The sequence below is a fragment of the Varanus komodoensis genome, unplaced genomic scaffold (assembly GCF_004798865.1).
Source record: "Varanus komodoensis strain SLA01 unplaced genomic scaffold, ASM479886v1 scaffold199, whole genome shotgun sequence".
In the NCBI taxonomy this organism is placed as follows: domain Eukaryota; kingdom Metazoa; phylum Chordata; class Lepidosauria; order Squamata; family Varanidae; genus Varanus; species Varanus komodoensis.
In genome coordinates this window covers 137,239-150,370 of record NW_025335566.1, presented here as the reverse complement: position 1 = coordinate 150,370, position 13,132 = coordinate 137,239, and the positions used below count along the sequence as shown (strand labels likewise).

General features: G+C 57.5%; 1 protein-coding gene across 1 annotated transcript; it reads left to right on the top strand.

Moving 5' to 3' along the window:
- Positions 1-3,917: 3,917 nt before the first annotated feature.
- LOC123022484 (DLA class I histocompatibility antigen, A9/A9 alpha chain-like) lies at positions 3,918-12,725 on the top strand. Its single transcript, XM_044428182.1, has 8 exons — positions 3,918-4,010; positions 8,366-8,653; positions 8,973-9,248; positions 9,989-10,273; positions 10,817-10,906; positions 11,390-11,431; positions 11,664-11,696; positions 12,438-12,725. The coding sequence occupies exons 1-8, from the start codon at positions 3,932-3,934 to the stop codon at positions 12,440-12,442; spliced, it is 1,098 nt and encodes a 365-aa protein (XP_044284117.1). The 5' UTR covers positions 3,918-3,931; the 3' UTR covers positions 12,443-12,725.
- Positions 12,726-13,132: the final 407 nt, after the last annotated feature.

The window sequence follows — 13,132 nt, the reverse complement described above, 5'->3', positions numbered from 1 at the left end:
CTGAGGGTCTGTGCAACTCTGAAGCGGCCAAGTCGCCTCCGACTTACAGAGACCCCGACCTCGAGAGCCCTGCTGAGTTCTTGTGAACTGGAGGCCGTGGCTTCCTTGATGGAGTCCATCAACTCATCGCAGGTCTTCCCATCTTCCGTCCTCACCTTGCCCTAGCATTACTGGCTTCTCCAGGGAGTGTGCCTTCTCATGATTGCCCAGCCTCAGTTGTGCCTCCCAGGTGAAGTTCTGGCTTGCCTCACTGGTTTCTCTTTCAGTCAGTCCAGGGCACTTGCAAAGCCCTCCTCCAGCAACGTGTTTTGAATGCCCTTTCTTTACTATCCAGCTTTCCCACCCAGGCGTGGCGATCAGGAAGACAAGAGTGTGGATGCTCTCGGTCTCTGGTGAAACTGGATGATCTTTGCTCGCTCTGTCTAGCTGCCATTCCAAATTTCAGCCTTCTGTTAATTTCTTGGCTGCAGCCTCTGTTTGAGTTGACGATTGAGCCAAGTTTTGCAAACTCTTTCTCAATTTCAGTTGAATATTACATTTTATATTTTAAAATACATTTATGCTTTTACTGTTTTTATGTTTATGTTTCCATCATAGCAAGGTTTTATTGTTTGGAATTGTTTTACACCATGGTGGCTTTCAGTGCTTAAGTCTTTCAGTGTGTAAGTCTTTATATAAATATTAAGTCGTAGAACAAATTGTTTATTTCTTGAAATCTGTACTGAGATTTTTTTCTCACTCCCTGTTTTGTTGGTGCTGTGCCAGACTGCTTTCATTAAATGAGGCAATGATGGAGATGCCCTCTTGGTGTCTTCTTTGAGCAGACTGTTGCTGATGGTCAGAACTGGCTCTGTGTGCCAGCCTGGCTGGGGCATGCAGCATTGCCTCGCGCTCTGGGCAGGTGTCTCTCTCTGGCTTCAAGCCCCAGCAGCCCAAAGTTGAATGGTATTCAATGTGGATAACTGCAAGGTCTTGCACTTGGGGCATAGGAAAGGGTGTCATAAATACAGGTTGGGGGACAGGTGGTTGGAGAGCCACACTTGTGAAAGGGACCTCAGGGTGCTGGTTGACTGCAGGCTAAGCATGAGTCAGCCGTGTGATGCGGTGGTCAAGAGGGCGAATGCCACCCTTGGTTGCATAGCCAGAAGTGTGGCTTCTAGATCGAAAGAGGTGTTACTGCCACTCTATGCGACTCTGGTGCGCCCGCAACTGGAGTATTGTGCTCAGTTTTGGGCCCCTCATTACAAAAAGGATATAGCCAAGTTAGAGTCAGTGCAGTGCAGGGCCACAAGGTTGGTGGCTGGTTTGCAGGGGATGGGGTATGAGGCGAGACAGAGGGAACCGGTTCTCTTCAGCCTGGAGAGGAGGAGACTCAGAGGGGATCTGTTGGCGACATATGTGAGGGGGTGTCGCATGCAGGTGGCTAGAGCCTTTTTTACCCCTGCGGAGGAGAGCAGGACATGTTCCAGTGGAGCAAAACTCAGGGAACCAAGATTCAAGGTGGATGCCAGGAAGCACTTCCTGAGAGTCAGGACCCTGAGGGTGTGGAATGGGCTTCCACAGGAGGTCATTGAGGCTCCACTGGTGCGGGTGTTCAAAGACAGGCAGGACATGCACATGGTGGGCATGTGGTGAGCGGAGCCGGCTGGAGCCGGAGGTCAGACTAGATGACCCGGGAGGCCTCTTCTGACTCTCTCTGTTTCTATGTTTCTGCACCTCCATGCCCTTGGTTTCCTTCGAAGGGTTCTTCTGAGACTGCATCTTCACAGAAGGTGGCCCCTGTGGATTTCTTTTGCCACTTGGTTTTCCTTTTCCTATCTTGGTAGCTGTTACCAATTTCCCTCCAAGCACCTGGAAGAATGAAGAGAAACACACAACAAACCTGCTGCCCTCCTGTTCTGACCAAGAGGAGAAAGTGTTTGGGGTGGATGTGGGCTGCTGGGTCAGGGTGCTAAAGGCCCCAACAGCAGCCCAGGAATTGGAAAAGCAAGGAGCTCTTTTCTTGTAAATTCAACACACCAAAGTTTATGGGATCTTATGTCTGAGGGGGCTCACAATGAGGAGGAAACTTTGCAGTAAGTCCCAAAAGCCAGGTGGCGATGGAAATTGACTGGAAAACAGCAGCACAACCTGGCTAGGGATACTCGGGTGGGTCCCTCTCTCAGGGGGCATCAAGCATCAGGGCCAGAGGACTGCCCTGGCAGCCCCCCACTCCTAAAACAGGGCTCCTGAGAGCCTCCATCCCCCCACACACACCCAGTGGCAGTGGTGCTTGGAGAACACTCTGCAACCCCATGAATTCCCCAGCTGGACTTCCCCGGGGTCTGTTGGGTCCCCCATGCCGAGTGGGGTCCTCCGGAGATCCAGAGTGCGTTGCCAGCAGTATGCAGGTGACACGAGGCTCCATTTCCCCTCCCGTCTCCACCAGGTGAGGGCTGCGGAGCTGCTAAGCCAGTCTGGCTGTGACAAAGGACTGGGCGAGGGCGAGCAGACTGACACTCCGTCCAGACCAGACTGCGATGGTGCTGAGGGAGGTTCCTCTCATGGGAGGGAAGATGCTCAGCCGGCTCTACAGGGGGCGCACTCCCCTGAAGGAGTGGAAGCATCGCTTGGGTGTTCCCTTTGATCCGTCTTTGTCGCTTGAGGCTCGGAGCGCCCTCTGGCAGCGTCAGCTGGTGGCCCGGCTGCACCCGTACCCGGGCAGGGACAGCCGGGCTTCAGTAATCTCCACTCCGCTGATCTCTAGCTTAGACAGCTGCCATCCATCCTACCTGGGGCTACCCTTGAAGAGGGTTGAAAGCTGCAGCTGGTGTGGATTGAAAACTGACTTGGGTTTTCTTGTAACCCGGCCAGGCAGCCAGGTGGCTGGTAGGGAAGGCTGTTGCAAGTTGCTGTTGCTAGTTGCGAGGTCATGTCCAACCCTTTGTGACCCCGTGGACAACACTCCTCCAGGCCTTCCTGCCCTCCACCAACCCCGGAGTCCACCCAAGCTCCACCCAACTGCTTCAGTGGCTCCATCCAGCCACCTCCTCCTCTGCCGTCCCCTCCTTCTGCCATCAGTTGTTCCTGGCATCAGGCTCTTCTCCAGGGAGTCCTTCCTTCTCATTAGGTGGCCAAAGTATTTGAGCTTCATCTTCAGAATCTGGCCTTCTAGAGAGCATTGGGGTTGATCTCCTCTAGGACTGACCGGTTTGATTGCCTTGCGGTCCAGGAGACTCACAGGAGTCTCCTCCAGCACCACAATCCAAAGGCCTCAATCCTTCAGCGCTCAGCCTTCCTTATGGTCCAACTTTCACAGCCATGCATTGCAACTCGGAAAACCATCGCCTTGACTATACGCACTTTTGTTGGCAGGGTGATGTCTCTGCTTTTTAGTATGCTGTCTAGATTTGCCATAGCTTTCCTCCCCAGGAGCAAGCATCTTTCAATTTCTTGGCTGCAAAAGGCAAAAAGGGCAGGCTAGAAAGAAGAGCCTGATGCTGGAAGGCCTGGAGGAATGTTGTCCATGGGGTCGCGATGGGTCAGGTGAGACTTCGCGACTAAGAACAAGGAAAGCCAATAGATAAACAAACATGCCCAGTTCTGCTCTGCTTGCAAGGGGGGCGCTCCGACACCCCCGCGCCCGAGGGACCCTCCAACACACCCTCCACCCTGCCTGCTTTCCGCAGGTTCGGTGGCCCGTTGAAACGATGCGGGAAGCCGTCCTCGGCTGCCCCGGGCCAGCCCTGCAGGCAGGCGGCGCTCCCACCGCCCCGCTGCCCCGGAGCTTGCGCCGCGGAAGTGCTCTCCGCGCGGGGCGTGTGCGCGCCGCCCGGCATCCCCGGCCGGCCTCCGACAAGCCCCGGGCGGCCCGCCCCGGAGCGCTCGGCCAATGGGGCGGGCGCCTGCCCTCCGGTGCCCGGCGCCGGCGCGCCGCCAGTCGTGCGCGGGGATGGCGCTGCGCGGGTCGCTGCGGTTCCTGCTCCCGCTGCTGCTGGCGGCCGCCCGCCCGGCCCCGGGGCGCTGCTCGGGTGAGTAGTCGGGCGCGGGGCTTGCACTCCGAGCCGAGCGTGGCAGGGCGGGCGGCCGCGGAGGGGCAAGGCGGGAGGTGTGCAGGACGCGGGCGGTTTCCTTCGCGGCGAGCGATTGGAAGCCCCGCGGGGCAGAGCTTGCTTCGGCCCTTGGGCTCTGTCAGCGCGCGGGGCGCCTCGGCAGCCCTTTTCCCCCGTGCGATGCCATCGGAACGCCACGCGCGGGGTCGGTCTTGCTCGTTTGCCTTTCGAGAAGGTTTTCGATGCTGGGAAAGGGTCGCCAACCTTTCCCGGCATCGAAAAAAGCCTGGATGCCAACTCCCATCACCCCAGCCAGAGGCCAACAACGTCCCCAGTCCTGCTCTTAAGAGCTCCAAAGAGGCGACCCCCATTTGGCACCAGGAAGCTCATAAAAAATGAGCCTAAATATTTTTGGCTCTTACGGCCGGTTAGATGGCAGGCACTTACTTGCGGATCCTCGCAAGAGTTAAAAAGGCGGGATATAAAGGCAACGCTGTTATTCTACTTGGGAGAAGCCCTGCCGAACTCCATGGGAAGGGCACCTGGGCAGGTATGCGGAAGGGCCCCGTGGAGCACAAGGCAGGTGTCTTTAGACGGAGGAGGCCCGCCGGGCGGGCGTTGCAGGACCTGCTATACATGCCCGCGGGTGCCTTTTGCACCCTCATTTCTGGCAGTGGGATCCGTGGGCAAAGGTGCCCCAAAGCTGTACCTTGTCACTTCCCTGTTCGCGAACCTATCACCTGACCTAGCCGGCATTTCAGAGTAATAAAACGTCAGGTCTCATGATTCACGTGACCGGGGGTTTTCCCACTTTGCTGCAGAGGAAATGATTTCTGCGAAGTCATTCAAAAAACAGTGCGCTGAAAAACACAAAAACACCAGCTGGATGTTTGGTGTCATTTCTCAGTGTTTTCAGTTTCGGTAGATGTATTCTCCAGTGACCTTAAGGGGATCATCAGTGAGACCATGAGGAGGAGGAGGAGGAGGAGGAGGAGGAGGAGGAGGAGGAGGAGGAGGAACCTGTAGAGGGAATGAGAGATTCCTTGATCAGTTTACTCATGTATAATCTAACCCAGGGCTCAGAAGGGTTTGGCCCCAGAACCCTGTGCCAGCTCCATCTGTCTGGGGCTCGGTGCCCCCAGGTCCCCCCTCCCACCCCCCTCCCTTATCTGGTTACCACCTGTATCCTCCTCCTTCTGGGCCAGGTGAGAGTCCAGAAGTAGGCAGGTCTGGTTCTTAATGCTGCTTTTCCCATTTTTGCTACTTTTTAAAAATGCAAATGTCATGCAGTTAAACTTTGTCTCCTTTGTAATCGAGAAATGAAGTATCGCTTGGTCACTTTCCCCCAGAGTTCCCGTGGCTGCTATTTTATTCACCAGGCCATCCCTGTTAGTATAAAATTAAGGACAGCCGATCCTCTTGTTCCTTCCTCTACTTTCTGCTGGAGAAAGTTGGTAGCAACACATGTCCAGAATCTCTTGGAGGGGCCACGCTTGGCAGAATTTGTCTCCCAGCATAAATCAGGGAAATCCAAGTTCCCCCGATGACCACATCATTCTTCTTGGAAATGCCAGCAAGTTGCTTTTCAAAGGCTTTATCCTTGTCCTCTTTTTGACTGGGTGGACGGTAATAGACACAGATAACTATGTTTTTTTTTTTTTTTTTTTTGCTCCCTTTAAATTTAACTAGATGCTTTCAGTGGGGCTACTAAGTTCCTCTTCTTGTATTTCCATGTAGATATCTATGTCTCTCACATATAATGCGACTCCACCTCCCTTTTTGTCCTTTCTATTTTTCTTGAACCATTATCCATCGACTGTAGAGTTTCAGTCATGTGAGTCATCCCATGAAGTTCCACTTACTCCTGTAAGATCATAATTGCCCTTATGTACTATGAGCTCAAGTTCATGCTGCTTGCTTCCCATCCTCTGGCCATCGGTGTAGAGACATCAAGGTTCGGTCCTTCTGTGCCCTGGTTTTCCTCCTACGGTTCTGGGGGGACTGGTGCTGGGCCCTGCTTGGGGTTTTTTCTCTCTTGAAGTAGATGTGTCTTTGCCAGGTGATGGTCTGCCATGAAGCACGGCTCCCACCTCTGTGGGTTTTACTTTAAAGCACTGCTGATTAGCTTTCACATGTACTGGCCAAACACCTGCTTCCCGTTCTTTGTGAGGTGCAGCCCATCATTTGCCAGTAGTCCATCTTCCGGGAATCTTGGCTTGTGGTCCCAGAACCCAAATCTCTCTGCATGGCCCCACCACCATAGCCAGTCACTCAGTTGAAGGATTTCTCTTTCCCTAACAGTTCCTATTCCACGTACTGGCAGGATTGAGGAGAAGAATCTCTAGGCTGCAGTGTTGTTGATTTTCTTCCCTAGAGCTTCAAAGCCTGCTGTTATTTCAGCAAAGCTTCTCCTGGCAGTGTTGTTAGTTCCCACGTGGAAGAGAAAGAAGGGGTATTTGGCAGTGGGTTGTATGAGATGTGTGAACTTGCTGGTTATAACTTTAATCTTGGCACCGGGGAGGGAGCAAACTTGGCAATTCTCTGGGTCATCACAAAATATACATTTTTCCATCCTGTGCAAGAGGGAATCTCCCACAACTAGCACCCTTCTCATTTTGTTGCCAATTTTGCTATCCTTTTCCTGTCTTGATTGGCCGTTTGTCTCTTTGTTGGAGTTACCCCGTCTATCTTGCAGTTCTTGCACAGTCGGTTTCTGATGGTCCCTTCCTCAAGGGATTTAAAGGGGTTTGGCAGTCCGGTTGCTTCCCTTCTACTTCTTCTGGGTCTGCCATCCTGTTCCAGGGAGTCTCCTCGCTTTCCCTTCCCTCGGGCGCCTCTTCCACTGCCTCAGCCTGCTGATGCTCTTCCTGCTTCTGGACTCCACTGAGTGGTTGCAGCTCCTCCACTCTGCCTCAAAATTGTTCGTTTTCTTGCTGCTCCAGTGCTCCCAGTATGCAGCTCTTGTATGCCACCACTGTGGGGTCTCCTGGGTCCGTTGTTTGTGCCGCCTGAGTGACTCTGTCTTTGCGTCAGCTGTTGTGGCAACTGGTGCCTTCTAATGTCTTCACTAAGAGTTAGCAAAAGTAACACAGGCCTACCAGTAAAAGGGAGTGTGTTACAAGGAAGAAAATGTGTGTGTGTGCGCGTGCACAAGTGTGGTGGGGGTGGGATTAAGGTGAAATCAAGGAGAGAAACAAACTGGAGGGGAAAGTTAAGCATTTCCATCTTGACCTCCTCCGCGGAACTCCTGTTTGTTCCCCCTGCTTGGGCACTCCTGGGCACTTGGCTGCTTGTGTCCCAGAGGTCTGGACTGGCTGGGGCAGCTGGCTCTGCTCTGCTCCGCATCAGGGACCAGAATGAATAAGGCCACTCCCATCAGTTAACCAGCTAATCTGGAAATTCCCTTTAATTGCCTCTTAGAAAACTAGTGCAGGCTGCCCCTGCCTCACCTGCCTCCACCGTTAATAGAAACTCCTCCGGAAGCAGCACAAACATAGAAACATAGACACAGAGCGAGGCAGAAGGGGTCTCCTGGGCCATCTAGTCTGACCCCCGACTCCAGCTGGCTCCTCTCACAACAGGTCCACCATGTGCATGCCCAGTCTATCTTTGAGCACCCTCACCGATGGGGCCTCAACCACCTCTCGTGGAAGCCCATTCCACACCCTTGGGGTCCTGACTCTCAGGAAGTGCTTCCTAGCATCCACCTTGAATCTTGGTTCCCTGAGCTTCGCTCCATTGGAGCAAGCCCTGCCCTCCTCTGCAGGGGAGAACAGGTCTCTCCCCACCTCCGTGTGACACCCCCTCACATGCCTGCATGTCGCCAAGAGCTCCCCTCTGAGCCACCTCTTCTCCAGGCTGAAGATGCCCAGCTCCCTCGGTCTCGCCTCATACGGCTTCCCCTGCAAACCAGCCACCAACCTCGTGGCCCTGTGCTGCACTGACTCCAACCTGGCTAGAGCCTTCCTGTAACGAGGGCCCAAAACTGAGCACAACACTCCAGTTACGGGTGCACCTGAGTCGCATAGAGTGGCAGTGACACCCCCCAGTACAAAGATTGGCTGCAGCCCCGTTTCTGGAAGCAGAGCCTTGTCCTTCCCCATGGGCTTCCTGGGGTCCCTTCCCTGTGCAGACACACATGCAGCCCACGCAGCCCTCTCCCCAGATGGGTTCCTCTCTTGCATCATCAGCAGCCCCCTCTCCGTGCTCGCAACATGGAGCTGCCGTGCCACCTTCCGTGGGGAGACAATGGGCCCCTTGTCCCTCCTCGTGGAAGGCCGGGAGCATGTGTGGTGGCAGCCTCCCCACCTGAGCACCCCGCGTGGTTCTTCCAGGGCCCTCCCCGTCGTCTGCCTCGCACTCCCTCCGCTTTTTCTACACGCTGATGTCAGAGCCCGGGCAGGGCGTGCCCCACTTCCTCGCCGAAGGCTACGTGGACGACCAGCTCTTTGCACGCTATGACAGTGTCACCAAGAGGGCGCAGCCGCAGGTGCCATGGATCGAGCCCATTGAGAGGGAGCACGCCCACTTCTGGGAGCAGAACACGCGCCGGGCCCTCAACTCGGAGCTGCGCTTCCGGGGAGACCTGGCCACGCTGCAGAGCCACCAGAACCAGAGCGGGGGTGAGTGAGGCGGGTGGGCAGGAGGGCAGGCCAGGGCTGCTGGGGGGGCATGAGCACTCCCTGCCCCGGCCCGGCCCTCCCTCCCTCCCTGAGCTGCCCGTCCAAACGGGGAACACCCCTGGAGTGCCTGCCCGGAGGAAGGCTGCCCACCCAGCTGGTGTGCCGGACAGTGCGCATGAGCCAAATCGGGTCCCGCCTCTGGAGGGCAGGCTGTGGAGCGCTGGCTGTCCTGAGCCGGCTCAAATCTGGACGGCTGGGGGCTGTGGATCTGGCCCACCACCCCTGCACTGCACCCATGTGCGTGTGTGTCCTGCTTTAGGCTCTCACACGTGGCAGCGCATGTACGGCTGTGACCTGGGGGCGGATGGGCGGCGTGGCGGCCACATGCAGTATGCCTACGATGGGGCGGACTACATCAGCCTGGACAAGGACACGCTCACCTGGACGGCCGCCAGCCCCATGGCCCACGTCTTCAAGCGCAAGCGGGACGCCGACCTGGCCTACTCCCAGCACCTGAAGGTCTACCTGGAGGAGGAGTGCGTGGAGTGGCTGCGCACCTTCGTGGCCTACGGGAAGGAGGCGCTGATGGCGAGAGGTGAGGGGGGGCCTCCGCAGGCCGGGGGACACGCGCGGCTGGGGGAGAGGGGGCCGCTTGGCTGCCCTCAGCATGGAAATGGCCCAGCCAGAAGGCGAGCCTGGCAGGGACAGGGAGACAAAGGCGAACCATGAAACGCCACCCCTCACTGGGCAGCCGAAGCGGCGCGGTTGTACCACTGCCTTTGGGACTGCACCAGACTGGGCCTGCCGGGGAGGCTGAACGGCTTCAGGCGCCAACTCATGCATGTGACCCCATTCTGGCCTGCAGCTGCGCTGGCCCAGGATGGGAACGGGCTCCCACGGGTGGGATGGGGACTCAGGCGACCCAGGTGCTGGTCCCCCCTTGGCCATGCAGCCCTCTGGGTGACTTTGGGCCATGCACAGACCCTCGGCCCAACCTGTCTCACAGGGCTGTTGCGGTGGGGATAAGCAGCAGGAGGAGAATGATGGAACAGAGGTGGGATATAAATAGAATAAATAAATAAAAATTTTAAAATACCCCCTCAAGAGGCCTTCAGCCCTGCCTTGCTTGTTTTTCTGCAGAATCGCAGCCCTGCAGGTCTCAACCTGCCTGATGGGCTCCTGGCCTCCACCAGCAGTGGCACTCCAGTGGGGCCCCAGGGCCCAAATCCAAGGGGTGGGAGGCAGCACTGCTCCCTCTGGCTCTCCAGGGGGCAGCAGGCCCTTCCACTGATCAGGGGCCGAGCAGAGGTCACTGACCACCGTGTCCTTCCCCAGAGCCCCCTGTGGTGAGGCTGGCCCGCCAGCAGGGCCACAGCCACCAGGAGACCCTCGTCTGCAGGGCCCACGGCTTCTACCCGAAGGAGATCAGCACCACCTGGAGGAAGGACGGGGAGGCCTGGACTGAGGGGACCCTCCACGGAGGTGTCGTCCCCAACGCGGACATGACTTACCACACCTGGGTCAGCATCCGGATCAACCCCACCGAGAGACACCGCTACCAGTGCCACGTGAAGCACCCCGGCCTGCCGGAGCCCCTCATCCTGGCCTGGGAGGAGCCTGGTGAGCGGTCAAGTCGGGGACTGCCGGAGGCTGTGGCTGGGGGAGCAACCCCCATGGGATCCATGGGGGTGCTGAGCAGGCACCCGCCTCGCAGTTGGGGAAGTGGCCCCCCCATATCAGGGGGAGCATATGGGTCCCCAGGGAGCATCTGGGCCCCAGGGAGCCCGGCCACTGCTTCCCCCTCCTTTAGGGGGACAAAAGCCGCAGCCCCGGGCCATCCAGGTCCCCTGGCAAGCCAGTTCCCAGATGTGCTCTCACAAGGAGAGACCACACGGTCCCGGGGGGGAGCGTGCTTTGATGCCAGCCAGCCCCCCCTTGGTGAGGGAGATCGAGACTCTTGGGGAGCCATGACAGAGTTGGCCCTGCTTTGTATAACCACCCCCTTGCATGGCCATTCCCTGGGAAGACCCCCCTCCACAACGCACACCCCTCCCTGTAGTGGCTACTTCTGCCCATCTGTCTGCATGTCCTGGGGAGACGGGGGATTCCCGTGGGAGGAGCCACGGCCCAGCCACCCTTTTGTCTTTTGTCTCCTTGCTCCAGACTCGCCTGACTGGGGGCTCCTGGCTGGAGTCGCCGCAGCAGTCGTGGCCGCCACCGCCCTGCTGGGGGCAGGGATCGCCTTCCTCCTCAGTAAGGAAACCCTCCAGGGGGGCCGGGGGGTGCATTGCTCTGTGCCCCTCCATGCACTGGGGCACCTGGGCCTCTGGTGAGCTGGGTGTCAGCGTGCGCAGTGCAAGAGCTGAATGGCTCGGGGCCCTGTGCCCTTTCCCCAGTGGCCAGTGTTGGCCATGGAGGGGCCCCGAGCCGTGGCCGTGAGGCACACAGCCACGGGACTCCAGAGGGCCTCCTTGGTGGTGGCACCCAAGCTCTGGAACTGTGTTTGGGTATTGGCTGGGAAGGCGGGCAAAGCAATGGAACCAACTGATGCACCTTTTGTGGACTGGCACTGAGGATGTGCGGAGGGTGTCCTGGCCCCCGTGCCTGCGTCTCCTGCAAGTCCATTTTGGAAACGGGGGAGAAAAGACTGCCGCCCACCTGCTCTGGCCAGTGGGGGGCACTGGGGGACCTCTGGAGGGCCCCTCCCTGCCTGATGCTCTGGTCTTGCCCTTGCAGAGCTACGGAGAGCCAGAGCCGAGGGCTACAAAGCTGCCTCAAGTGAGTGTCTTCCCCATGCCCAGGGACATGGAGAGCCCCCCGGGGGGACGGGGCTGCCTGCAGGGGCTCCCGAAGCCCACCCCTCATTCCCACTGCTCTTTGATCCCTTTGGACTGGCCCCAGGGGGCAGCGGGTGGTGAGGGAAGGGGGAGAGGGATGGGCCCCCACCCCACCCGCGTACCCAGTCCAGCCAGTGCTGGCCCCTGACCCCTCCCTCTTCCTCCTCCTACAGCAGGTGACCAGGGATCAGACAGTTCCGTCAAGGGTAAGTGTCTGCCTGGGACAGGGTTGGGGAGCCCCCCAGAGGTGGGACCAAGCCCAGCCCACCTGGGGGGCCAGCAGGTCATGCCTTCCCCCTTCCTCTTCCTCAACTGCCAGTCATCCAATGGTTTCCTGATCTTGCTGCAGTTTGCCCCATTCTCAAAGGTTCAAATGCCTCTCCTGAGGCGTCCTTACGAGAGGAAGGGCTTCAAGTGGCAATATTTGGGATTATTGGTGTTGTGTGCACCCCCTACCCCCCGCACCAGCCCAGCTTTCACTGCAGTGCCTTCTGCACGAACTATGAAGTGAGAGAGTGGCCCCCCTGCAGCCAGTCGGAGAGTGGCAGAGTGGGAAGCCAGATTGGCTAGGGACCTCTGCAAATGGATTGGAGCATGGCTCCCAGAATCCTCCACCAAGCCATGCCGCATGAGAATGAGGCCTTGGGGTCCAGCACATCTAGAGGGCACCAGGGTGCTGGCAATGGGGGAGGGGGTGCCTTCAGTTGAGCTGAGTGCAGCTTGACTCACTTTCTAGAGCCGTCACTTGGTGTCACCCCTCCAACCTGCTTCTGACCTGCGTGGTGGGACCGCGTGGGCAGCAGAGGCCAAGCGGCTGCTTGTGTGGCCCCTGCCAGAGCTGGGACTGGGCGGGGGTCCTATGGGGTCCTGCCGTGCCTGAAATTCCACTGCCCTCCAGCCTCTGCCATCCGCTTCACCACAGTCTTCTTTGCCTCTCTTTCCTGCAGCGTGAGGCCCCGGCGGTGGGAGAAGATCGCGGGGGGATCTGGCCACATCCTGCTGTGAATCGTCTGCTCCCGGTTTGGCAGCATCCCCATCCACATGTTCAGGATTACATGAGTGGAGCTGGCTGGAGCTGGAGTCAGACTAGATGGCCTGAGAGACCCCTCCTGACTCACTTTTTTTCTGTTTCTATGTTTTCTATGTTTCTACAACTTGGATTTTGGGGTGGAAGGATTCCTTATTTCCTCACTGACTTTTAAGTGAAACAATACAGGGGTTTCTTTGCTCATGGAGACACTTCTACCAGCCATTTTGCACATAAAATTTCCTGGATAAGAGCCCAGCTTGATGGGGGGATTGGCACGGAGGTGTCCAGCAGCTCCGTGAAGGGGTTGCCCTGGACTGCTTTCAGTTTTGTAAGCCCTCATGACGTTGGGTGCTAAGGAATCCATCTTTCCTCTCAACCCGTGTCCATTTTGGCCAGTAATCCAGGGGGTGGAGATGCTCAGGGAACAATTCTGTCGGACCACCCAGGCCCCCTTCAGGGATGGGAGGGTTCCTTGCTCCCTGAAGGAGACACGGCCCCTGTTGTATGCCGTGATTTTATGGACGAGACCAGAGACTGGTTGGAATTATCGAGAGCGGTTTATTTACCTGCAGGGACCAAGCACTCATAGGAGTGTGGTCCCGAACAGAGGGA

What these genes read in the sequence shown, in the direction of transcription:
- LOC123022484 (XM_044428182.1), top strand. Translation starts at nt 3,932, where the DNA reads ATGGCGCTGCGCGGGTCGCTGCGGTTCCTGCTCCCGCTGCTGCTGGCG. An exon ending in CCACCAGAACCAGAGCGGGG is followed by an intron (nt 8,654 to 8,972) that starts GTGAGTGAGGCG and finishes GTCCTGCTTTAG; the next exon opens with GCTCTCACACGTGGCAGCGC. An exon ending in AGGGATCGCCTTCCTCCTCA is followed by an intron (nt 10,907 to 11,389) that starts GTAAGGAAACCC and finishes TTGCCCTTGCAG; the next exon opens with AGCTACGGAGAGCCAGAGCC.